This window comes from Dipodomys spectabilis, unplaced genomic scaffold, assembly GCF_019054845.1.
Source record: "Dipodomys spectabilis isolate Male_0828 unplaced genomic scaffold, ASM1905484v1 ptg000015l, whole genome shotgun sequence".
NCBI lineage: Eukaryota > Metazoa > Chordata > Mammalia > Rodentia > Heteromyidae > Dipodomys > Dipodomys spectabilis.
The window spans coordinates 9,876,064-9,903,948 of NW_024870692.1; the positions used below are offsets into that span (position 1 = coordinate 9,876,064).

The following is a 27,885-nucleotide window of genomic DNA, read 5'->3' on the forward strand; positions in this document are numbered from 1 at the left end:
TTTCTTTTTCTATTTTTTTGTCCAATCTTAGGGCTTGAACTCTGAGCCCGAGTGCTGTCACTAAGCTTCTTTTTGCTTAAGGCTAACACTCCACTACATGAGCCATAGTGTCACTTCCTGCTTTTTCTGGGTACTTTATTAGAGATCAGTCTCACAATCTTACCTGCCTGGGCTGGCTTCAGACCATGATTCTCAGTTCTCATACTGTTGAGTAGCTAGGATTATAGGCATAAGCCACCAGTGTCAGGCCAATTATTTCTTTAAGAACAAAACATTTCAGATTAGCAAATGTATATTCATGCATTGTGGAAAGTGTGTAATGCTTAGAAATCTGCTATTGACAGGTGGATTCAATTACCAATCTTCTGAAAGGACAAGCTGTGGTGAGGGCCTTTGAGCAAACCAAGTATCTCACTCCAGGTCGAGGATTACAAGGTAATGTTTGCAAAATAACTAGTAGAAGATACTAGGAAACAAAAGGCAATAGACAAAAGAGTCATGAAACAAAAGCACGTAGAACAAAAATGGTAGTTTCATAATTCACCCAGTACTCCTCTTCTGTTTTGATCATTTATGAATATGTTAAAATTAAAGTTTTTTATATGTCACTTTGAAGGTATATTTGAAAGTTAAAATGTTTGGTAACTGTAGGAGCCAGGCTAAGTAATGATGTACTAATCAAAGGTAAGTATTAAGTTGCTTTTGCTGCAATCAAGCATAATGCTTACCTGGTTATGTTTGGGGTGGGGAGAAGTGATCTGGGAATTTAAATTGGTGAAATGGGCACTCAAGCAGAATGGGAGATCATATTCTCATATCCTATTTAGGATTTAAAAAGAGAGCTTTTTTGTCTAAATTTGCCTCTTTGTTGGAACATTTGTAAGAAAAATGACAATAAAATTTGACTTTATGTTTAAGAAATTTTCTATTCTGATTAGGTCCAAATTTTGTCCTTATGATATTATTTTAAGATGATAGTCTTAAAGAAACATTTCTGAAGCCTATGGGCTTAACTCTGTGTGGAAATTAATTGTTTGAGACTTATGAATGATTTTCTATCTTTATTTAGAATTTCAACAGGAAATGGAAGCAAAGCTGAACTGTCCCAAAAGGTTGAGGCTTCACATCAAGCAAGATCCTTGGAATCTTCCCAGTAGTGTCCGGGCTCTCGCTCAGAGCATCAGAAAGTTTGTGGAAGGTCAGCATGAAAAGAACAGTGCACATCAATAATCAGAAATCCCATAATGCCTCATTTCTTGGTGCAGTGTTTCATTATGGAGAAGAGAAAAGGAGTAAATGAATAAAAGAATGAGGAGATTTGGAAGGTTTATCACACTATTGCCTGAGCCTAGGCTTTGTAGTGTTTGTCATGAACAATATTCTGAATGAGTAAAATAAGTCTCATACATAGACAGGTGGAACATGCAGAGTTTAGATTTTTAATTTGAAAGTTTCAGAACAAAACACCGTAAAAGATTCATAAAAAATAATGAATTCTATAGGAAGACAAAAATCACTGGTGAATCTATCACAAAATAATTGCCTAGATCACATTTTTAGTTTATAGGTTTCTTTCGGAAGTGCTTATTTCCATTGATGGTGATTAACTTCCATGGCATTATTCACGTGAGAGCTTGTCACTGGTACAACCGGTAAATTGGAGATGCGAAGCACGGAGACAGCGCCACTGAGTCTGATTTACTGTTGTTTGAGGTTGGAGTTACTAAGTAGAAAAGTCTGAGAGTTTCTAAAAATAATTAGGATAGTAAACATGACATGAGCAATGCTTGCAATTTTAAAGTTGTCCAATTCAGCAGTGGTCTTCTCCGTCATTAGGCTAGTGGTGGGTGGTGTCTGGAGATACTTTTGTCCAGGTGGGGGTATGTTGCTGGCACCTAGAGAGTACACACCAGGGATGCTGCTAAGTATTCTACGATGCAAGGGGCCATCTGTCACAACGAAGAAGCATTTGGCCCAAAATGTTGACAGTGCTAAGGTTGGGAAATATATATAACCAGAGCTTTCCTCTTGATTTTTAAGTCATCAGTTTGCATTTAGTTATGACTAAGAGTATCCAGCAGGAATCTAGCATAACCCCAATTACAAAAATTTTCTGGGTAAATTAGCAAGAATTACATACTTTACGGCCAAAGTACAGTTCCTTATATATGATAGGGTCTATCTGGCCACTTACCTCCTTTATTCCTTAATTTCCTCACTTACAAAATGAGACACAGATTAAACATTCCGTTATTCCAAAGTCTTCTGCATAGAAATGCACTCAGATTTCACCACTTAGATCAGAGAAGAAGTTTGGGCAGTTAGAGAACTCTCCCCAAAACAAATCACAGCAATTCTACTCTGTGATGCATTTCTTGGCCATATTATTATTATATGACTCAATTTCATGATTCCTGTGACAATTGGTAACATTGAATTCAATGAAAAGTCTGAATTAAAAACTTCCCAAATAGTGAATAGCAAAAATGATAAATAATTTTTTGGGGTCCAGTCGTGGAGCCTGAACTCTGGGCCTGGGCGCTGTCCCTCAGCTCTTCAGCTCAAGGCTAGCACTCTACCACTTGAGCCACAGCGCCACTTCCAGCTTTTTTCTTTTTGCTTATGTGGTGCTGAGGAATCGAACCCAGGGCCTCAGGCATGCAAGGCAAGCGCTCTACCACTGAGCCACCTTCCCAGCCCGATAAATAATTTTTTTAAAGACAGCAGAGTTTAGGTAATTGAAGAATATATACTTTCTGATTAAAGGCCATGCTTTCTCAAAAGGTAGTTTTTAGTTTCCTAACACTCCCAGAAGGTGTAAATCTGTAGTAGTTTTCATCATCTTTTGAGTTTTTCTGGTTCGTGAAGAAAGGAAATTGCATTTGTGTTTAGTAATTGCAAGTAGCAGCCACAGAAATGATAACTAGATACCCGTATTGATTGGATGGTATAGAATCATGAATCTTTTGATTATGGGAGCCCTGTAGCTGGTTTAGATGAGGCTTTTTGCAGAGTTTCATTGCTCATTCTGTTTCAGTGAAATGCTGCTTCCTCTTTGAGTGAGAATTCTCATTGTCATGTTGAATGAGTCATTTAAAATGATAAGTTTACCCTCATGCTTCAATCCAGGGCACAATCTAAGGAGAGAGCAAACTGCCATTTCGTGGTAGTCTGTGTGGCTTGCTTTTATATGGTATGAAAACAGCACATTAGAGTCCTTGAAATCAGTTGTTTGTTATGTGGAAGTGCCCACAGGTAACCTCCTGGCCGTAACCCAATTACGTTCTATTCACTTTCAAGTAGTTTTCGTTCCACTTCCCAAATTGTCTTCATGTAGTGAGAGAGTGACTTAATGCGTAGTGCAGTCTTGGCTGGAAACTTGACATCATGCCACCAGGCTAGTATTTCATGGTTTATGTAGATAGATAGAATAACCTTATTTCTGATATCTCTGAGTCTCTGATTTTAAAATATCCCATGAAATATATCCCAAATGTGATATAAAAATATCACAAATCTGTGGCCTTTATTAAGGAAGATTTGTTACAAGTCTTCAAAAGTTGTAGCATTATTTACACATACATTTGTAGCTTGCAAAAAAATAGAAGGAGAGAACAGAGACAGTACCAGATCCACAGGGTCTGATTGTGAGTTATCACGGAGATGGTCATTGTCTCTCACTTAATTTCTCAGCTAAGTTATGGACTTCTGTTACCAGCCAAATATTTCTACTGGAACAGCCTTCCATCATCATCTCATATGTCTGTTAGTGAACATAGTTGCAACTGTCTTCCTCTTCAAAGAATTGTGTCTTATTTTTTTCAAAGTCATCCATCTTTGCATCGATCTACCTTTTCTTTTTCTTTTTTCTTTCCTCTATGTTTGTTCTAATGAACATTTCTTTCTTTTTCACATGTTTCCTTGGGGTGATAGCTTTCTGATTCACCTAGACTATTACCAGATTTGTTTTCTTACGATATCATGTTCATAGTGTCAATATTCTACTCTAGAACATGGTGTGGTGATTTTCTATAAGAAAAATGTACATTCATCTGGTGTTAGAAGCTGTTTTCAGTAGGGCTTTGTATGTACTTAAATCACAGTCTCACTTTTTTTTTTCTTTTGCAAATCCTGGGGCTTGAACTTGGGACCTGGGCTCTGTCCTTGAGCTTCTTTGTGCTCAAGGTTAATGTTCTACCACTTAAGCCACAGCTCTACTTCTGTTTTTTTTTTTTTTTTTTAATTTATTGGGGATAAGAATCTTAGGGACTTTTCTGCCCAAGCTGACTTTGAACTGAGATCCTTGGATCCTCAGCTAGGATTACAGATGTGAGGTAGTGGCACCTAGCTTCAATCTTTTAATGATGCAATGAAATCTCCTTATGCTGTATGGTTAGGCATTTGCTATTTATTCTCTACTATGTTCGTTTACTAATGCTATTTCCCACTTTTTCCATACCTACCCCCTTCATGGAGAGTTCAAATTTTAAGCTTTTTATGAAGAACTTTATTTTTCTCCATATGCCTGTGCAATAGATAAGGTAGATATTATGATTTACAACTGAAGTAGATAAAACTCAAAGTCATTTAGCAATTCTCTAATACCATAGTGCTAAAATTGATCCAATACTTTTTCTGAACCTGACTTCTGTGTACTATCTTGCCTCTAAAATCCTTCTTGCAGTCTGGGTTATGAAATTTATGCTCTTTGAAGTATTTCCTGCATTTCTAATCAGTTAGTGCTGTCTCTTTGTCATCATTGTGGACCTTTCTAGAATAGGACATTTCTTATTCTCTTTTTCATCCCATAATATTACACCCTGGAAGGAACTTTGTAAGTTTTAAGTTTTACCTACTGAAATACTAGTTGAAAGTAGAAAGATAAATCAGTCATTGAATACAGTGAGTATGTAGTTCACTTATTAATACCTCATATATGTACATATACATACCTTTACCTTTAAAAGTTTAAATAAGCCAGGCATTGGTGGCTCATGCCTGTAATCCTAGCTACTCAAGAGGCTGAAATCTGACGATGGTGATTTGAAGCCATCTCCAGCAGGAAAGGCCATGAGATTCATCTCCAATAAACCATCTAAAAGCTCAAAGTGGAGCTGTAGCTCAAAGTGGTAGAGCCCTAGCCTTGAGCAAAAAAAGTTCAAGGATATAGCTCAGGCCCTGAGATCAAGCCCCATGGTTGACAAAAATTAAATGAAATAAAAAACTAAAAGTTTAAATAATAGTAGCAAACATAGACTGTCTTATATAGGAGTTTAGAGAACACAATACAAGCTAAAATAGCTGAGGATAACCTACAGAGTTGGCAGGATTTGAGTGGTTTTTCCTCCTACTCACACAATGCAAAAGTGGAAGACATTTCAGAGTTTTAAGCAATGGATGGGATTTATCTAAGCAGATGGGTAAGAGTAAATGGAACTTTTATTATTTAATATAAAAAGATTTTGCTAATCTTTTGCTACCCAGACAACATGTGATGTAGCTGGAAAAGAACAAGTAACTAACGATGTGTTTTCTCTCTGCAGAGGTGAAGTGTAGGATGCTCTTGGCTCTTCTTGAGTATTCAGGTAGTATTTTGCATTATTTTTACTATTTGAAGCAATTGTAGCTCAAGATCTTAGAAGTCTTGCAATAGAAATTGGGAGAGATGGAGGAAGATTAAGGGGTGACATTGATCCAAATGCATTATACTCACAAACCAGCATGTTGAATGGAACTTCTTAGTACAACTACTTAAGGATAATTTTTAAAAGAAATACTTAGAAAAATATAAAGAATAAAGTTGCCAAGTGCTGGTTCATACTTGTAATCCTAGCTACTCTGGAGGCTGAGATTTGAGTTCAAAGTAGGACCAGGCAAGGATGTCCATTAGACTCTTATCTCCAGTTAACCACCAGGAAACCAGAAGTGGAGCCACGGCTCAAAGTAGTAGAGTAATAGACTTGAGCAAAAACGCCCAGGGACACTAAACTAGACCCTGAGTTTAAGCCCCATGATCAAAAAAAGAAGAAAGTTAAAATCCTAGAAAATAAAAAAATAAAGAAATTGAATATTTTGAACCATTCAGAAAGATAAATGGGAGTATGATCTCTCTTCCTCTAAAGCCTTACCTAGATTAAAAAAAATACTTGCAGAAGTTTAAATAAAAATACACAAGACTATGATCATTTTTTGTTACAGATAAAAGCATTTCTATCTATCTATCTATCCATCTATCTATCTAATATATCATTAACAAGAGAACAAAGTGAGGCATGGAGTAATGTGTATAATCCCAGCACACTCTGGAGGTAGAGGCAGGATTGCCAGTTCAAAGCCCAACCTTGACTACTTTGTGAAATTAAGTCCCTCCTCCTCCCATCCTTCCCAAGGAGAAATTGCATGTGAGAAAGTTAACTGTTCAAACAGATTTTATTTTAAAACAATGTATTTTACAGTGCTATTTGTATTAAACATTTGTAGTCCACATTGAATGAAAGCTAAAAAAAAGTTAGCTATAGAAAGTGACCCTAAAGGAAATTAAATATTTGATCAAAATTCAAATTACAGATGAAAAGCTGTTAATTGCATAAAGGCCACCAAATCTATTCTGATCATCAAAACATGCCTAAATTAGTCATTTGCACTTGGCGCTCAAAGATATATATTGGAAAAGTAAGTGGAAAATAAAGGAGCAGGAGCCTATCTATGAAATATTCAGTATAATGTTTTATTACAAATACATTTATAAGTCTAGCCTAGCACACAAGGAAATTTTCTTATAATTGAATGAATGAGTCAAGTTAACCAACCTACTGAATGTTAATTGTCATCCATCATTTGATAATGAAGTTGAATAGAAACCTATATTTGGCATAAATATATAAAGAATTTAATGACAGAGGATTGATTAAACAGTTGAGTACTCTTTTAGAGTTAAAAAAATGATGCATTTGAGAATTTCTTCTCAAAAGCATTTTGGAAAAAAATTATTTCCATTGGTGGCCAAGCCATTAGCTTTTGTGATCTCTTTCAAGTTTACTCTGGAGCCAGAACCTTTCTTTGTTATATCTTTGCATCCCACTTTTGAATGTGTTATCAGCAATTTCTTACTTATTTGATTTTTCCTTAGGTTATTGTCAAGCTATGAGTGGGCGTATTCTTGCTGGAGCTTCTAAAGTATTTTTGAAAGTTCACTGGATTTTTGTTTCATTTTAGAACAAGTAAAAAGCAAAGTATGAATTTAAAATGTGAGAGGGTGCCATTTTTACTTTAGTTTCTGTCTTAAACCTCAGTACTCTAGCTGCATATTTGAGCTGTCTGAATTGTCTTCTTTTTCATTTTATCATTATTATTAAGTACTTGTATAAAGGAGGTACAATTCCATGAGTCAGATTATGAGTACAGTGCTTCTTGACAATGTCACCCCTTCTGCAGTTCTCCCTTTTTTAACATTTTGTAGTTCCCTGAAAAACACTTTGCCCACCAAGTGGGGTGGGGACATACAGTATAGAATTATTTAAAGAAAATATCTACCATATATGGGTTAATTTAGTAAGTTGAACTGTATGGTATTGCCATATTCAACCATTGGGAATCACCAAAGCAGTGACTTTGTATAGTTCAACCTAGTAAGTTAAAATTTAATCTAAATTAAATAGTTCAACTGAAAACCCATTTTACACTGAAATTTATTTTCTAATAAAATTTTCAAGTGAAAAAAATGTTAATGATAAAGCAAATACACACACACACGTGTGATTTTGTGCTTTTGGTTATTAAAAACAGATGTTTGACATTCCTGATAAGCATCTTAACATTATACCTTTTGGTCAATGAAAGAGAAAGTCAATTGACTAAAGATAACATTTCTGTCTAGGTTATACACTATAATTGATAACTCTTCTTCATTCCAGAAAGTATCTGTAAGCCCTTAAAATACTTCATAAATTTTTGTGGAGGATATTTTTTAGTCTGTGTGATTTTACAGTGTGCAGAATGTGTACCTTAATGTTTTTGTAGATTTTTTTGGTTTGCATATAGCCAGCCACCCACAGAAGAAAATCAGGGATGTTATCTTCTTTTAATTTAGAAAAGCTCTGATTCAAGTCGGCTTTCATAGGCCAAACATACCTTCAAAGTGGCTCACTCCTAAACCCAGTCAATTGAAGAATAAAACATACAGAAAAATCAATTTGTTAAAGGTATAAATCCATTACTTGGTCAAAACAATATAGGAACTTACATTTCACATTAATATTTGGATATGTTTAGCAGCTGTTTGAGAACTAAGAATACTATAATTTGTCAGTACAAACTAAAGTATTGGACTTGGACTCTTCAGCAAATGTAACTTGTGTTCCATCAGGTAAGAAAATATAAATGAATGTATTTATTTCCTTCAGATTTTATGAAACAATTTACTGATTTCAGAGTCAAAATATCAATTAAGTGAAATTGTTTTAATACTTTGTATGTTTTATGGTAAATAATGGTTCATTTAAAGAAACGTGTTTGCTAAAATATATGTGAATTTATAAAGCTCAGATTCTCATTTTCTACCTGGCATGAGTTTTTTGGGGAAGATCAAATGACCCTGCCTGTAAATGCTTTGTGAATAGGTTCTCTCCAGTGCACGACATGTCTGAAAGCTGTCTTTGTGTTCTCTTTAACTATAGATAGTGAAACACAGCTTCGGAGAGACATGGTTTTCTGTCAAAGCCTCGTGGCCACTGTCTGCGCCTTCTCAGAGCAGCTTATGGCGGCCTTAAACCAGATGTTTGATAACAGCAAGGAAAGTGAGATGGAAACGTGGGAAGCCAGCAGGAGGTGGCTGGATCAGATAGCGAATGCAGGGGTTCTTTTCCACTTTCAATCACTTCTATCACCAAACTTGGTAAGAAGTCACAGGACGCCTTCTGTCCATGTCATTTATAACCTACATCCTCACATGCTACTCCCCTGTGGAGTGATTGGTTACTCCACCCTCTCTTTATTGCCTTCACTATTGTGTCCAGAGTCTTTCAGTGACTTATCTTTCTAGTGATCCTTCAGGTTTTAATAAATATATACAACATATGTGTTCTTAATTTTTTAATCTGTTGTCTGTGGTTGTTAAGAGCTGAGAAAGCTTCCATTTGTTACTAATTCTTGGATCCTTGAGGACAGACAGAAAAAGGTCATCAGAAGGAAGGAGGGCTTGTAAAGATGTTTTTTTCATTTTCTGTCCTGGAGGAACAGCCTCAAAGAAACGCAGGCTCCTGTTATGGCTAATATGGCTAATAGTCTGGCGTGTGCTTGATAGAGCAACTCAGATGGATTTGAATGCGGGACTGTCTGACCAGCTATTTAAAATTTGCATGTGCTCAGTCATTATAGTTGTTTTCTTTGTGAGCCTGTTTATCCCACTGAATTTAAGAACACGAAGCTAATAGAAGAAAAATATGTATCCTCATTGGATAGGAAGAAAGCACATGGGAACATCTTAACAATGAAACTATAGGGAAGTTAGAGCTTATTTCTATATACTTTCTGTGGTTCTCATAGTTGTTATGAGGTTGAAAGGCACACCTGTTCACTCTTGTATTAAATTTCAGGTGCTTATTGAATAGAACTGAGATTATTAACACACAAGTAGGTTTTATCATTATACAGGTAGAAAATTGACCTGCCAAGTAATATAGTTGTGTTTTAAAGCAAATATATGAGTTCATACATCACACTAGTACTTTTCTTCAGTGATGTTGGTGGGAGGGAGGGGATTGTTGCATTGTCCAACTGTAGCAGTTTCTGGAGTGTTAAGAGTGTTAAGAGTGTTAAGAGAGTCCATCTCAGTGTACTTTAGAGGAAAAGAAATAGGTTCTTTTTAAAAACTCAGTTGAATCCATGTGTGTGCTTTACTTCTTACCTGATTAATTTGAAATAAATCACTTTGGAAAAGGTGTTTAAAAACAATAAAAATGAATTATCAATTATCAAATGTAAATTATGTATGATAGAAAGCCCACACCCTAACATCTGGTTGGGACAAAGTATTTGTTGAATAAGTGAATAAATGAGTCCTTATTTGTATTTTATATCCTAATTTTAAAACATTTATCAAATCACTGTGTCTTTTGCTTTAAACTGAATCTTACCCAAATTTTTTAATAATGGGAAAACATGTATAAATCATATAGTAACTAATAACTCACATAGCTAATAAATGACATTTAACCCTCTTCTATAAAGAACCCTCAAAAATAACTAGTAAATAGATAAATGACTCAACTTAAAAGTGAGGAAATAAGTTGAATAATAAACTCACTAGATAAGAAATAAAAATGAGAATGATAACTTGGAAAGATGACCACCAGTGTCATTTAAACTACAAAACACAAAACCACAGCATATGGAATTTTACATGGAATGTAAAATAGTGCAAGTATTTTGGAAATCATTTTGGCACTTAAAACTTCCGAGTTCCCATATTACCCAGAATTTCCACACCTACTTAATACCTAAATGAAACCAAAAATTCCATTTACACAAAAATGTGTGCACAGATATTTCCAGAAAAATTATTCATGAGACCACAGTGGCTCACACATATAATCTCAGCTACTCTGGAGAAAACGATTGTGAGGATCATGGAATAAGCCAGCTCAGGAAATAAGTTTGCTAAGACTGAATCTCAACAGTAAGTCAGGCAATGGTGATTGATGTAAACACATGTGGCCCAGCTAAGCAAGAGGCCGTAGATAGTAGGCCAGGCAAAATCAGATAGAAGACTTCATCTGAAAAATAACCAAAGCAAAAAAGGTGATATGGCTCAAGTAGTAGAGCATCCAACTAGCAAGCATAGCATGAAGCTCGGAGTTCAAACTCAAGTACAGTGAAAGTAAAAACCCAAATATTCAGAATAACTTAAAAAGTATTGACAACACAAATTTCTATTAACTGATGTCTGAATAAACAAAATGTTGTTTCTGCTGCATCTAAATGATTTTTAAAGATAACAGTAGAGTCATGTGCTAGTGAATCACACCTATAATTTTAGCTCATAAAGAGGCTGAGACCTGGAGAATAAAGGTCTGAAATTAGCCCAAGAAAAGTCTTTATTTCAAATCAACTAGCAAAATGCTAGTTTAAACCTGGTACCAGCACCAAAAAAAAAAGTCTAATAGATATTTATCCAGCCCCCATTAAAATTATACACAGATGTATGTGTATGTATGTATACATGTATATGTATATATGTGATATATGTATATATGGGTTAATATATGTACACACACACACACACACACACACACACACACACACACACACACACGCTTTAAGTATTGCACCACTGTGCAAAAATGACCATTTTCTTCACCTTTTTTCCCCCTGCCATGTGTCTTTCTTTGGGTTGAGTTCCTTTCTGGTTGTTTTGAATACAATGAAAATTCCTTACCACTTATTTCACTACAAATAATGCTGCCCTTAAAACATGGTGCAAGCTTATAGCACCTTGTTAAGGTATTTTGTTGAAGTGATGGTTTGAAAAGATCAGTCACATTATCAAGGAAACAAATGTTACTTTTACAAGTAAATCAGTCTATGGTAAACCTAATTATACTTTCATGATGAAATGAATCCAGTACTCTTGTGGAGAAGTTATGAACTGCTAATAGAGGGAAGAATCCAGTACCAGAAAAATGAGACATACCACTGAGCCATATCCTGCATTTCTAGAAAAGTGTATGTTGTAAGAATAGGCAAATGATTAAAAACGTTGGATCCAACAGTTTTATATATATATATATATATATATATATACACACACATATATACACACATATATGTATATGTATATGTGTGTTATATATGTGTATACATATATAATATGAAAAAGTTATATATACACACATGAAAATTGCTTTTATTACAGTTATAGCAACAGCAAATGGAAACATAAATAAATTATCTTACTGTAAAAAAGAATAGCTGTTATGTAATGCGGCTTTTAAATAAAACAGTGCTTTTGTTTTTTAGCTGTTTTTTTAAAAAAATATCAAGTTACTCATGGCAAACAGTGTGCTCTTCACGCATTATTTGTAAATTAAATCAATATGAATATAATCTAGCTGCCAAATAGGCTGCACAGGTGTGTGTATAACCAATTAAGCAAGGTATTAAAGGAAAACTACAACAGTATATAAGGGCCTGGCATGGTTGAGCATATTTGTAATTATAGCTACTCAGGTGGTAGAGATTAGGAGGATCATCTTCCTGGAGAAAAAGCACAAGATCTTATCTGAAAAATAAAGCAAGAGAGCTAAATACCATACCTAACAAGTGGGAGGCCTTGAATTAAATTATCTAAATAGATAAATACACCAGTAAGTAAAGGAAAATGAACAATGGACTTGGAATTTTCTGGTACTTGTTAATTTCCTTTTCAGCATCAAACTCTTGCATCACAGTATAGTGTCATATGTTATATGCTATGTTTCTTTGTTCTTTGTAGACGGATGAACAAGCCATGCTAGAAGATACCCTGGTTGCGCTGTTTGATTTAGAGAAGGTTTCCTTTTACTTCAGACCATCAGAAGAGGAACCGTTGGTTGCAAGTAAGTAGTTATATGTTTATAGAATTTCTTTCCCATAAAATAGTAACTTATGATATAACTTTGATGTTACTTTCTTTATCTGTTTTTTGTGTGTGTTCTATGAATTTTAAAATGTTTTTCATCATTAAATCAAGCAAAGGCTGTAGCCTAGGAGTTGTATGCCTCAGAAAGGTAACTAGAAGTACCTGTGTATGTATTTTCATTTCATTTCATTTATTTTGTGCCAGTCCTGGAGCTTGAGCTCATTAGACTTCATGTTCTTGCTTTGCTTTTTCATTCAAGGCTAATGCTCTGCCTCTTGAGCTATACCTCTACTTCTGGCTTTTTGGTGATTAACTGGAGACAAGAGTCACAAGGACTTTTCTCTCCTGGCTTCAAACCTCAGCCTCAGATCTCAGCCTCCCATGTAGCTAGGATTACAGGTGTGAGCCCGTGCCATCTTGTTCACCATGTCTTTTAGTTTCTGCAAGTTATCATTATTTATCTACTCTTTCAACAATGTCCTAAATAGGTTTAAAGTAAAGCTGTCTGTCAGTCCAAAAGGTCTTTAACAACTTTTTAATATTACCACTATATGTCTCCTGTGTTTTCCCAAGTGAATATAATAGTAATCCAGGTGCCCAAGGCTCATGCCAGTAATTCTAGCTACTCAGGAGGCTGAGACTGGAAAACCTGGTTCAAAGCTAGCTCAGGAAGAAAAGTCCATGAGACTTTATTCCCAGTCACCAGCAAATTAACAGCAGACTGGAGGTATGGCTTAAGTGGTAGAGCACCATTCATGAGCAAGAAAGTTGATTGAGAGAACAAGGCCCCTAAATTCAAATGCCAGAACTGACAAGAAAAAAAGAAATTCAGTTCACATTTGAAGTTTATTCAGTGAAGAAGAGAATTATTCACTGCTCAAAGGGTCATAATGTCTCATTTAATCAACATAAGAAAATTAGAACTTTATTATTCTTCATTGCATGTAGGTTCATCTTTCTACATATATAGAAAAGAGGAGTTAGATTGACTTATAAAAATCCACAGCACTGATATGGAGATTTGTTGGTACATCTCTGTGAAAGGAGAAGGGAGGAAGCATGAGGTGAAAAGTGACCAATGACTTTGGCCTCAAGAAATCTGAGTACAAATCCTGGGCCCATTCTTACTTGCAAATATGAGTTTTGTCTAACTTAAGGGACTTAAGTAAGATAATGTATTTGACTCTGAGGCAGTGCCTCAGTCCTGTAATCCTAGCTACCATGGAGGCCGAGATCAGTAGGATAGCAGCTCAAGGCCAGCTGATACAAAAGTGATTGTGACACTCCACCTCAACCAACTTGGATGCGGTGGTATATGTCTGTCATCAGCTAAGGTAGAAAGTGTAAAAATTGGGATAATTGTGATCCGGTACAAGTTCAGGCAGAAAGTGATACTCTATCTCAATAATCAATGAAAAAAGAAGAAAAGATAATGTATTTGAATTAATGTTTTATGTGGTTTAATGTGATATTCAGCTAAGTACTTGAATCATGCCCCATACTTTATCACTTTGCATTTTCAGAAACCTTTATTTGCAGCATCACTGGTAACATTGTGTTGTATTAAAGAGACTGATTTTCTGAGCTAGATACAATGGCTCACCCCATTCTTCTTCATTATATAGTACTAATAGGGAAGTTTGATATTTTTTATTGAAGTTAAAGTTCTACAAGTAAAACTTAATGATTCTCAATTCCACAATATTATGCATATTTTAAAAGATTTTTAAAAAAGTTTAACCTGTTGGATTTTGAGAGTGCTTCATCTATTTGGGATGACTTTTCTCTTTACCAGAAGTGCCTTTTGTGAAAATTTTCCCCTCATCCATTGCTTGTCTTCTCATTTTTTTACAGTATTTTTCATAAAGCAAAAGTTTTAAATTTTAATGAAGCCCAGCTTATAAATTCTCATTTTCTTGATTGTGACTGAGATGTTATTTCTAAAATGTCATCTGAAGTCATCTAGGGTTTTTTCTTACGTTATCTTCTAGGATGCATATAGTTTCACAGTTCACATTTGGGTCTTGGATTCATTTTGATGTAATTTTTGAGGGATGTAAGTCCAGTGCTTAGATTCAGTTTTATTTTCTGTAGGCACCCACTTGTGTCAGAACCATGTGTTGAAATGATGATCTTTTCTCTGTCATGTTGCCTTTGCTCCCTTGTCAAAGTCAGGTGGATTGTATTTCCGTGGGTCTACTTCTGAGCTATTTCTAGATTGCAGTGGTGTACTTGTTCTTCATTTGGTCAACACTACAGCCTTGCTTTAGCTTTCTAATAATCCTTCACATCAGATCATGTCTGCCCTCCAAGTATGTTCTTATCTTTCCAATATTGTATTTACTCTTCTGAGTCTTTTGCCTCTTCGTAGAAACTTTAGCACCATTTTCTCTTATCTGTGAAACTTCAGAATTTTGACTGGGATTGCATTAAAACCATACATACATCAGGATGAGAATAAATGACATCTTGATAATATTGAGACTTCCTAACTGTAAACATTTCTCTTTATTTAATTTGGGTTATCTCTTTCATAGAATTTTGTGGTTTTGCTCGGAGAGTACATTTTGAGTAATAGTTTTAGTCTTTATGAAAAATCCTGTGAATTACTAGATACTAATATATTAAAAGTGCTCACGTACATCAGCTTAGACTGGACATGACCTGTTACTCAGTGAGATTACTAAATCAGATTCGCATTAACTAAAGCAACAGACTTAGTACAGTACTGCATATGGAATCCTGTAATAAGAAAAGTTGCTATGTTTTGACATAACAGATGTCTCACTTGACTGAATAAGAAGTTGGCTATACATGGTTTGGATTCAAAATCCCCTAGGAAGGCTGTCTCATTCATAATTTTAGTCGAAATGAGTCCTTGGGGCATACTTGCTAAGTACATTCAAGACACAGAGCACATAGCAACAATTAACAAAATTAGCACATAGCAACCGTTAACAAAATTGGCATGGGTTTTTGTACAGTTGTTTCCCAAACACCCAATCAAAAATGAATCAACTTCTGTCCTTGCCTTCCAGTCATTAAAAATTATCTTTCCAAATTTGTGTATTTAATTGCTATTTTTAAAGGTCCTAAACTTACTGATCTTTAATAAAAATCAACCAACTTGAGAATTAAAATACTGTAGGAGTTTTTCACAGTGCTATCGTAAATCGTCTCCTTTTTATGACACTTAATCGTGACAAATGTTTTCACCTTAGTAAAAAAATGTACAGTCTTCCTATAAAACTCAAATATTCACACTAAGTACTTAAACAATTAAGACCAAAACATAGTAAGCATTTAATACACATTCTTAATTCACATTTGCTACTTCAAACCTCTTTCTTGAAACAAGACTGATACAAAAGTAGAGTTCAAGGTCAAATGACATTTGTGATTGCAGATGACATACTTCTTGTTATTTAATGTTTATTTCTCCAATATCAGTAAAGGAGATGTTCCATTAAAACTTCAAACATCTTTTTGCCATATAATAACACTTATTTTATTTTTTTACTATAGTTTTAAGAGAAGTTATGAAAGAGAAATAAGTTATCAAAGGATTGCAAATTGATAGTGTTTTATGTATTGTATAGATCTTAACTTCTGGTTCCTAAAATGAAAAAAAATATGCATGAACACTGAATAGAATACAAATTTATGAAGCCCAAATACTTCTATTTTGTAGTTTCCCTTTCCTCTCTGTCATTTGTATTTTAATTTCTGTTAAATTCTTTTGCTTCTGTGTAACCAATCTGTCTGTTAAATGGATGATAGTATTGATAGGAAAATGATGGTGCATCTGGGGACTCACATATTATATGACTTTTACAAACTTAAATGAACATATGCTAGGAACTAAGGGACTATAATTTGCTAAAAATTACCAGGCACCCATTCCATAATGGAGTCAAAACTAAGAATACTATAGGAAAGCACAGATATCATTTCCATCAAAGAACATCTTGTACTGGTAACAATTCTCATGAACATTAAGTACAAAAACCCCCAAATCTAACCATGTATACAATGAATTACATTCTATAATCAAGTGGGATTTACCTTAGATATGCACTTCTGATTCCGTACTGAAAATCAAGTAATAAAATCCATTACATGACTGGCTAAAAGTAGAAATCACATAATCACATCAGGAGATGCCATAAAGAATTGATAAAATATAGCCTTTACTCATAATAAGAACTTTCAGTAAACTAGAAACACAAAAACTTACTCAGCATAATAAAGAACACCTGTAAAGCCTCTATTATCATATTTAATGCTGAGAAACTACAAGATTTCTCATTATCAGGAACAAACGAAGTCTATGCCTCCATTCCTTTTCAGTACTGTGCTAGAAGTCCTTGCTAATGCAATAAGACAAGAAAAGGGAATAGGAAGTACCAAGATTAACAAGGAAGAAATGAAACTATCTTTGTTCATAGGCAAGGTGAACAAAAATGAAGCATGATGATCATCTCTGTGGAAAATCTAAAAACCACAACAGAAATCTCTTAGAACTAATGAGCAAGTACAGAAACAAAGTTAATATATCCCCAAGGCAATTACTTCCCTATATATCATGATGCAGCAGTGAACATGGAATATAAAATTAAAATTCAATGTTATTTATATATATTTATATATTTATATATATATTTATATATTCCCTACAATGAATCACTTATGTATAACTAATATAACTCATGCAAAGCTTTCGTGATTATTATTAGGAGTAACCTAACATTCAATATCATTTCAGATGTTTCTCTAACATACCAAGCAGAAGGAAGCCGGCAAGCTCTGAAAGTTTACTTCTACCTAGATAGTTATCATTTTGAACAACTACCCCAAAGGTTGAAAAATGGCGGAGGATTTAAAATTCATCCCGTTCTCTTTGCACAAGGTAAACTTTTTTCTTTGTGCTTCATGTATTTAATTAATTTCTATCTTTATCAATATTTATAGGTAAATTTAATCTTAACAATCATGACTTTTTTCACTAATTTGAATAATCATGGTATTTAGGCAATTATTCTATAAATGTTTATTAAAGAAATAATTATCTTCCCTTTGTCCAGTGTATCCATGATGCAAGATATACTATATGCCTGCTATTCAGTTAGGTGACCCCAATGATCAGATCATTGACTTTTCTGATATCTTTGTGCTTGTGAAACCCTTATTTTACTTAATAAAATCCTACAATGCAAGAAGAATGATGCTGATAATTGGGATATCCCAGAGAAGCCATAAAATACTTACTTTAAGTAAAAAGGTGAAAGTTCTCAGTCAGGCACTGGTGGCCCATGCCTATAATCCTAGCTACTTGAGAGGCTGAGATTTGAGAATTGAGGTTCAAAGCCAGCATAGGTGATAAACGCTTATCTTCAATTAACCACCAACAAGTCAGAAGTAGAGTGTGACTCAAGTGATAAAGAGCCTACCCTTGAGCACAAAGCTCAGAGATAGCATGTAAGCCCTGAGTTCAAGTTCCAGGAGCAACACACACACACACACACATACACACAAATGAAAGTTCTCAACTAATTGAGATATATGGGGAAACTAAGACTTCCACTTTTAAAATCATAAAGAAAGAAAAACCAGTTATGCTAACTTTACTTATAGGGGGAAAATCCCTACAAGGCATTATTAATACTGGTTTTCAAGCATCCACTGGAGTCTTAGAAGGGATCTCCTATGGATGAGGGGGGGACTATTGTACCATTATCTGTTGAAACAAAGAAGATAGTTCTGGTTGCTGGGAGGTAGCAGAAAGAGCACAATGTAAAAACACGGTTTGTCCTGCCGATGAAAGTCAGGGCCTTCTCCACTGAGAAGGTGAGGAGAGTCAATCTGACAAATGCAAATTTCCTTTATTGATGCAAATTTCCCTTACAAAACACTTCTATATTTTCAGAGCTGCTCTTGAGCCTGCAATTTCTCAAAATAATCAGCTCAGAATAATCCTTGAGCCAGAGAAATGTATTTTGGGGGTGGCCTAGACTTCTAAAATGTATGCAAAATGTATTAAAAATAGAGGACAGTCTAAACTAGAAATTTTCTTTGCCTATTTATCAGAAAAATCACCAAATATTTGGTATTTATTTTGAGAGTACAAGAATATTTTTTTTTCATTTTTGGAAAGAATTCTTTCTTACTTGTATGCTTATCATTGAAGCTATTTGATACAGCTACCAAGAGTCAATGAAATTAGACTTCCTGTGCAGAAGTTAATTTACAGACTTGCATGTAAATTTACATTGTCTTGTTTGCACAGCCCTGGAAAGTATGGAAGGATATTACTATAGAGACAATGTTTCTGTGGAAGAATTTCAAGCGCAGATAAATGCAGCATCCTTGGAAAAGGTTAAACAATATAACCAGAGGCTCCGGTAGGTAACAGTCCTATTTTGTTTTGTTATAGTTTTTAAATTAGACTATTTTGAACACACAAATAAAAATTTTGACATTTTCTTTATGTTATATTATTAATGATATTTCTTTTGGGACTTAAAGTCCTTTTATATAATGCCTAATGGTTCAGATATGCTAATGATAATGTATGTTCCAAATAAAAATAATTAAGAAAAACTATTGAAATTTTTCATGCTAATGTTTTATTTTCTGAAGAATATAAAGCGATGAAGTTAAATGTTCTAACTTTTTTGTGTGTGCCAATCCTGGGGCTTGAACTCAGAGCCTGAGCTCTGTCCCTGACCTTTTTTGCTTAAGACTAGTGCTCTACCTCTTAAGCCTCAGCTCCACTTTCTGGATTTTGGTGGTTAACTAGACATAAGACTCTCAGGGACCTGTTGCAACAATGAGAAGTACAAGTTGTCATGTCGAAAACAAGCTTTACAACGTCGGTGCGGGGGAGGGGGGGGGATGGGTGGGGAGGAGGGGGGAGGCTGGGAAGGGATGTGAAGGGTAAACAAAGGAGGAGGCTGCAATGCTTGGTAAGAAATGTACGCATTATCCTGCCCATGTAATTGTAACCCCTCTGTACAGTATGTTCACAAATAAAATTTAAAAAATCAAAAAAAAAAAAAAAAGACTCTCAGGGACTTTGCTGGCCTGGTTAGCTTGGAATTACTTTACTCAGATCAGGTGTGTGAGTAACTAGGATTACAGGCATGAGCCACTGATACCTGACCTATTCTTTTATTCTTAAAACTATTTCTTGAGTCTTCATTAGTCAAAAAATACTATATTTTCCAGTTTTTGTAATTTGGCTAAGCTGTGAAGATAAAATAATTCCCAATATGCCCAGCAGAGGGTGGTGTTGGCTCTGATCCTTTGACCAGTGTAGGGCTTTCTTCCAGTGGGAATGCATTGCCTTCTAATCACTGTCTCACATTCGGCTGTTACCCCTTAGATTCTATATTTTATCCTTCATTTTATCCTCTCTTGATTCTCTATTTCACATCCCTAAGATCTTTGTACACTCGTTTTCTCTTCCTCTGGAAATGTAGTTGAGGTGATCCTGATGATTCTGACTGGGCTATCTCTTATAATGGTTCAATTTTGTTGCATTAGCAGACCATCATTTCTCAATTGAATACCATGTAATGACTCTTAACAGACTAGAAAAAAAGTGAATCTTAAATTCCTGCAGAGTACATTTCCGGTCTAAGAAACATTGGTTTAAGAAACTCAAATTCTACCTAGTAAAAAATCTTTTAGTTAGCAACTGTTGTTAACAGAGGAGATATTGTTTACAGCTGATAAAATATATTCCAAGTTATCTTTTAATTAAAGATACAAAAATAAAACATTTTAATGGAACACACCACTCTGAGCATACACTCTTAGATTTGATTTCCATTCCATCCTAGGTAATCTCCTAGTCTTACAGGATCTTGCTTCCACATTATATCACTCTTCTACTGAAAGGACTGTGATGATATCACATTGACCCCCAATGGACTCATATGTTCCTCAGCTTGGTAGTGAAGACCTTTCATGATTGACTCTGGACTTCCTTTTTCTACCCAAAATATTAGCCACTCCATGTTCTCAGTCCTAGTACTGACACCAGTATCTCCAGTTGTTGAACAACAACAACAACATTGTATGATTTAGTATCTACTGCTAGGAGAGACTCCTGCATAAAAAATCACTTATATTTGGGAACTGGAGTAAAACATGGGTACTAGATTGAGCTCTCTATAACATTTTAATGTACATCCAGAATTGGAGAGCAATCCCTTGATCTGAAGTTCTTAAAAGATGACCTCCTCAGACTAGCAGCATCAGTAATGTCTGCAATTTTTTTGAAAACAACTACAACAAGATACTTGGATTAGCTCAGTGGTTGTAACAACCTTTCCTGTGGTGCCTTGACACACTCAAATTTCAGAACCATTGTTCCAAGCCTAGAAGGAACATCAAATCTCTCTTAAATCCTTTCGACTGCTACAGAATTCAGGGTTGTTTTTTTTCTGAGATGATACAGTTATATAGAAAGATATCCCATCTTCTTGCTCATACAAGATCTTTTTGTCTGATCTCTTTGCCTCACATCGTGTTTATCAAAGTGGTTTTGGATAAGCCATCTTCTACTTACGTGTGTATAATTGCATTATAATGTGTAAATATAAGTAGCAAAAACAAGGGGGTATGTAGCATACCATTCTTCACCCTTGATTCTTCTAAAAAAAGAATAAAAATATAATGTATTTTCATATACAGCAGATCATGGCTGAAATGTTTATTAATGATTCCTGAAGAAGTAAATAGCACACATTTCAATTATATGCTATTCTAGCCTAAGAAAAGAGATTAATGTATCTTCCCTTAAGGAAACATTTTTAAAAGTACGAACTCCTCCATACAAATTCAGAGCGGCTGTCAGGAATGCCCTGCCGCACATTCTTCTTGTTACATATTAGATTTCCTTTGCACAGGAAGGCAATTACCTTCCTCCTTACTTCCTGCTAGTTTCTTATATAAGTTATTAATTTTTTCTTTTATTTTTCCTGATACTCTATAAACACAAATTGTCTTAAATTGATCTCAGGTAATTTTTTCTATTCTTTTTTTTATTGTGAAAATACTGTACAGAGGGGTTACAATTACATGGGCAAGATAATGAGTACATTTCTTATCAAGCATTGTAGCCTCCTCCTTTGTTTACCCTTCCCATCCCTTCCCATCCTCCCCTCCCCCGCCCCCCACCCAATCCTCCCCGCCCTCCCCACTCCCCCCACCAAAGTTGTAAAGTTCGTTTTCGACATAACAACTTGTACATCTTATTGTTGCAATGGGTCCACCTGTATTCCTATTTAAATGATTTGTTTTTCCCCTTCCCCTCCACAAATTATACCCACATCAAATACAGTGAAAGCAGGGGTTATACTGTGGGGGAGGGACATACAATGCAACAAAGAAATCATCTTATAAATGTGTTAGAAACAATCGCATGAAAGAAAACAAAACATTTGAATACATATCTTAGGGTTCCTTTCCCTAACATCATCTTATCTGACCTTTTCTGCTTGACTCAGACATATACTAGATATTGCAAATAAGGGAAACCATAGGACCTATGTTTCTTTGGGCCTGGCTTACTTCACTTAATATAATTTTTTCCAAGCCTTTCCATTTCCTAACAAATGGGGAAATGTCATTCTTTCTGATGGAGGCATAGAATTCCATTGTGTATATATACCACATTTTCTTGATCATCTACTGAGGGGCATCTGGGTTGGTTCCATATTTTTGTCTGTTCTTTAGAACCCAACCACAGTGACCATTTCCAGGGTCCTTACTGCCCCTCTTAAAAAGTGCTTCCTCACAACTTGAATGCCTTTTTCCTTCTGTTGCTGAGAAAACATCTCATTCTGGACATAAAAGTTTATTTACCAACTAGACTCCAGAAAAAGTCATCTCCTCCTTAGTCTAGAAATAAACTGTTGTTTGATTAGGCTTCTTTAGGTTATAAGTTCAAAGTGCCATAAATGATATAATATATTGATGTATCTAACATGTCCAGGGACCACTGCTTCTGTCACTATAAGGATATAGACTTGCCAGACTATAGGAGAAGATTGCTGTCAGTGTCTTGATGCGTACCAGTCCTGGGAACAAGCTTATAATGTTTGAGGAAGACAAAGCCAGTTGGATCTAAGCATTGAAGAATAATGTTGCATGCAAGAGACATACACAGAGGCCAAATGTATTGGGTTGTAGGGCATCGTCCGACATCTCTAAGGACAGTGGAACATCCATGATGTCCATTTATATTTTAGGTATCAGTTGCAAATAATATGAAAAGTGAGTAAAGTTTTCACAAGCAGTAATGAAGCAGGTTTGCTGACCTTTCTCCTTTGACCTCTACGAAATATAGACCTGGGAACCTTGTCACATTCTCTGTGTCCCTGAACCCACAAGCCTAAAGACACTTAGGTTGCTGGGTCCCCACTCCCCCCGCCCCCGCCTCTGCCATGAACAAGGCCAAGCCATTTCTAAAATATAACCCCCCCTTGTGGGCCACGTTAGATAACGTTCTTGATTAATTTCCTTCTGTTCATTAACGTGTCTGTGAAATTGCTGATAAATTCAGGAGTATGGGCTTCATTATACCCTCCCTGCTTCATCCTCCCGCTGCTTCCTGAGCTCTCCGCTGCCTACGGCTTTCCTTTTTATTCCCTCTGGCCCTGAGCCACCTTCTCCATCAGTCTCGTTTTTCCTTGCCCTACTTAAAAGTAATTTATCATTCCCAGACCCTTTCATTTTAGTGTTTGCTCTTTATTGGCATAAGCACACTATACAGTGACTAATGAGATAATTTCTAAATGTGAACAGTATTCCCCCTATCCAGATAAGTCCTTGCAATTTCAGAAGCCTAGGTTATTACTTTTTAACCTTACATTCAGTATAAAGTACATAGCAAATTTAAAAGTCAAAAGGAAACAACATACACGTTAGCTACTGTGATCATTTATTATTTTTGTTTAGTCGCAGCTTCCCTTGGAATTATTTTTAATTTTGAATATATATTTTTACTGTAAAGATACTGCACAGATGGGTTACAGTTACATGAGCAAGGTAATGAGTCCATTTCCTATTGAGCATTGTTACCCCCTCCTTTGATTTTCCCCTATCATCCCTTTCCTCCCTACTTCCCCTACCCCCCCCCCAACCCCTGCCTGCAAAATTGTAAAGTTTGTTTTCAACATAATGTCTTGTACATCTCATTGTTACAGTGGGTCAACCTGTATTGTTATTTCAGCATTTTATTTCCTTTCCCGTCCCCAAATTAGAAAAATGTATATAGGGGCTGGGAAGGTGGCTCAGTGGTAGAGTGCTTGCCTTGCATGCATGAGGCCCTGGGTTCGATTCCTCAGTACCACATAAGCAGAAAAAGCCAGAAGTGGCGCTGTGGCTCAAGTGGTAGAGCGCTAGTCTTGAGCTGAAGAGCTGAGGGACAGCGCCCAGGCCAGAGTTCAGGCCCCACGACTGGCAAAAAAAAAAAAGAAAAATGTATATATAAGATGCAGGATACTGGAAACAAATACAGTGACAACAAAGGTTATGCCATGGGTGAAGAAAATACAAGGAAACAAAAGAAATCACATAGTACATGTTAAGTACATTAACAAGAAAAGCAAGAAAGATAAAATTGCTTGTGTCCCTATCTTGAGGTTCATTTTTGTTAGCATCAGGTTATATGGTCATATATACATAGCTTTTAACCTCTTCTGCTTGTCCTAGACATATACTAGTTATTGCAGATAAGGGAAACCATGGACCTATGTTTCTTTGAGTCTAGCTTACTTTGCTTAATATAATTTTTTCCAAGTCTTTCCATTTCCTAACAAATGGGGCAATGTCATTCTTTCTGATGAAAGCATAGAATTCCACTATATATATATATATATATATATATATATATATATATATATAATATCACATTTTCTTGACCCATTCATCTACTGAGGGGCATCTGGGTTGGTTCCATATCTTAGCTATGGTAAATAATGCTGCAATAAACATAGTTGTGCTGGTTGCTTTAGTATAGTCTTGTTTGTGATCATTTGGTAAATGCCCAAAAGTGGGACTGCTGGGTCATAGGGGAGCTCTATGTGGAGTCTTTTGAGGAACCTCCATACTGCTTTCCAAAGAGTTTGAACAAGTTTACACTCCCACCAACAATGCAGTAAAGTTCCCTTCTGTCCACATCCCCTCCAGCATCTATTGTTTATTAGAGTTCTTGATTATAACCATTCTAACTGGGGGGAGGTGGAATCTCAGTGTTGTTTTGATTTGCATTGCTTTTATGACTAGAGAAGCTGAGCATTTCTTCATGTGTCTATTGGCCATTCTTATTTCCTCGTCAGAGAAATGTCTCTGTAAGTCCTTAGCCCACTCATTTATTGGGCAGTTGTTTCTTTGAGGATTTGTTATTTTCAGTAGCAGGTATATTTTAGATATGAGACCCTTGTCCATTGTATGGCTAGTGAAGATCTTCTCCCAATCTGTAGGCTTTCTATTGATCTTGCTTGCTATGTCCTTTGTCATGCAGAAGCTCTGCAGTTTCATGTAATTCCATTTTTCCAACCTTTCTTTGATTTGTTGGCCTGAGCCAAGGAGCCCTAGAGTTTCTCCTACTCCTTCCTGTAATGTTTTCAGGTTGTCTGCTTTGACTTCGATGTCTTTGATCCATTTGGAGTTGATTCTGGTGCAGGATAATATAGAAGGATCTAGCTATAGTTTTCTACAGGTGTTTAACCAGTTTTGTAGCACCATTTACTGAAGAGGCTATCTTTCTTCCAGTCTATGTTTTTAGCTCCCTTATCGAAGATTAGGTGGCTATAGGTCTCTGGGTTCATTTATGGGTTTTCAGTTCTTTCCATTGCTCCTTATGTCTGTTCTTGTGCCAGTACCAAGCTGTTTTGATTACTATGTCTTTGTAGTAGAATTTGAAGTTTAGCATTGATATTCTGCCTGCACTGTTCTTTCTGTTAAGGATTGTTTTTGCTATTCAGGGTCTTTTATTTTTCCATATGAATTTTTGGATTGCTTCTTCTATTTCATTGTAGAATGAGGTTGGGATGTTATTAGGGATCTCATTGAAATTGTAGATAGCCTTTGGCAGTATTGCCATTTTCACGATGTTAATTCTCCCATTTCAGGAGCATGGGAGGTTTTTCCACTTTCTAAGTTCTGCTTTAATTTCCTTTTTCAGGTCTTTAAAGTTTTCATCATAGAGGTCCTCACTTCTTTGGTTAAGTTAATTCCTAGGTATTTTTTTTTGTGGGGCTATTACGAATGTTTTCCTGATTTCAGCTGCTCTTCTTGTTACTGACATACAGAAAACCATTGATTTTTGTTCCCTTGGAATTTTTGAGGGCTTATGGTTTGGGGTATCTAAAAGTAAATTCATCATCTTAACAGGAAGAAAACAAAGTAGATATTCTCTTGGTGTGTACATTTGTGGATAAAGCACATTTTCTTTGTAGATTTTTCAAAGGCCAAAGATATTTTATTAAAAAATGTTACACAGAAATCAATCTTAGAACCATACGTTTTGGACAGTATTTTCAACTAGGAAATATCATCTAGACGTATGAGTTTTGATTATTCATTTCTATGATAGCAATTCTGCGAAGCGTGCTACTTCTCTCTAGCTCTGAATACAAAGGAAGTGTGGATGTTCTGACCTTTCCTTCATTAAGTGCAATTATGGAACAGGAGGAGAAAATGAAGGACTTCAGCTTTCATACCCGGTCTCTGGTCCTCGCTCTGGGCTCATAGCCTCATCCTCTCCCTTCCTTGCGTCCTTGCCTCATTAAATACTGTGTCCATTCTTGACTGGATGGCAAACAGTACATCCATGTATGAAAAAGAGGTTATTTCTGATACTGATTGTATGTGCAAATTCTACAGTCAATGAGTATTGGCTTAGACAGACATGTGTGGCTTACACACACAATCCTAGTTGCTCAGGAGGCTGAGATCTAAGGATTGAGATTTCAAGACAAGCCTGGGCAGACAGATCCAAGAGACTCTTAACTCCAGTTGACCAACAAAAAGCTGGTATTGGGGGCATGACTAAGTGGTACAGTGCCATCTGTGAGCGAAAAATCTGAACAAGAACTCAAGGCTCTGAGTTCAACCTTCAGTATTGTCAGGGGAAAAAAGAGAATTTGGGCTTAAAAGCTGAGAGCCAGTGAGCATGTCTGAGAGAATATTAATTAGCATATGAATAATGACTTTTTTCTTAAATTACTTTTCTCTATATATGATTTCTTTTCAAATTAATCAGAAACTTCCAGATTCTTATCTACTTCATTGAAGTTTCAATACGTTTTTCACACCATCTTTCAGCAAAGTTGAAGACTCTTTGTAAATTATAGTTTAAAATATCTCCATCCGGTTGCCAGTGGCTCATGCCTGTAATCCTACCTACTCAGGAGGCAGAGATCTGAGGATCGCAGTTCAAAGCCAGCCTGGGCAGGAAGGTCTTTGAGACTCTTATCTCCAATTAACCACCAAAAAGAACAGAAGTGGCGCTGTGGCTCAAGTGGTAGAATGCTAGCCTTGAGCTGAAGAGCTCAGGGACAGCAGCACCCAGGCCCAGAGTTCAAGCCCACAACTGACAAAAAAAAAAAAAAAATCCCAAGAAACTCCATATTTTGGTGTCTCTAATATTAGCTTTAAGCCAGATATGTCTGCTTAATTCCTTTCTATTTCCAGTGCAGAATTTTCAGGATTGTCAATAATCTTTCATATGAGCAGTGTTTCTCCCATGGCAGGAGAAAATAACTAAGTCTACATAAAATTTGAATTAGTTCATAATGCTTGTATTTTTCTAGACTTCTTTAACTTTTTAATATGAAATATAGAGAGCATTCACTATTTACAAATTATATGTTATATTTAAGTGCTTAATTCTCACACAAATTAAAAGTGTTGAAAAAGCTGCATATTTCGGTCTATTCAACATGGTCTGAATACAGAGTACCAAGGACAGCTCTACATGTTCTGGGCATCAGAATAGTTAAGATTGCTGTCTGCCAAGAACATTTTGTCTGCAAAGTTTTCACTGATAATTTGTAAAACTGTGTTCAGCCACAAATTATGTAGAGAAAGGTGTAAGGTGTTTGGCAGGGTACAAGAAAACAAATGCATCTTAATAGGAATGGGGAGAGGATGAATGCTTTTAAAAATGTATTATTTGAAGAAGATATCTTGAAGTAAACTTGAGTGAAAGGGATTCTTGTCCAGCAGAGCAAACAGCATGCATGAAAACCTGT

General features: G+C 35.7%; 1 protein-coding gene across 1 annotated transcript in view; it reads left to right on the forward strand.

Moving 5' to 3' along the window:
* Positions 1 to 27,885, forward strand: part of Prex2 (phosphatidylinositol-3,4,5-trisphosphate dependent Rac exchange factor 2) — a 255,031-nt gene that overhangs the window by 175,604 nt on the left and 51,542 nt on the right. Inside the window, exons 29-35 of the mRNA XM_042666524.1 lie at positions 345 to 435; positions 1,070 to 1,198; positions 5,544 to 5,585; positions 8,676 to 8,893; positions 12,491 to 12,593; positions 17,382 to 17,525; positions 18,903 to 19,017. Of these exons, the coding sequence (XP_042522458.1) occupies positions 345 to 435; positions 1,070 to 1,198; positions 5,544 to 5,585; positions 8,676 to 8,893; positions 12,491 to 12,593; positions 17,382 to 17,525; positions 18,903 to 19,017 (842 nt within the window). The remainder of the gene's footprint in view (positions 1 to 344; positions 436 to 1,069; positions 1,199 to 5,543; positions 5,586 to 8,675; positions 8,894 to 12,490; positions 12,594 to 17,381; positions 17,526 to 18,902; positions 19,018 to 27,885) is intronic.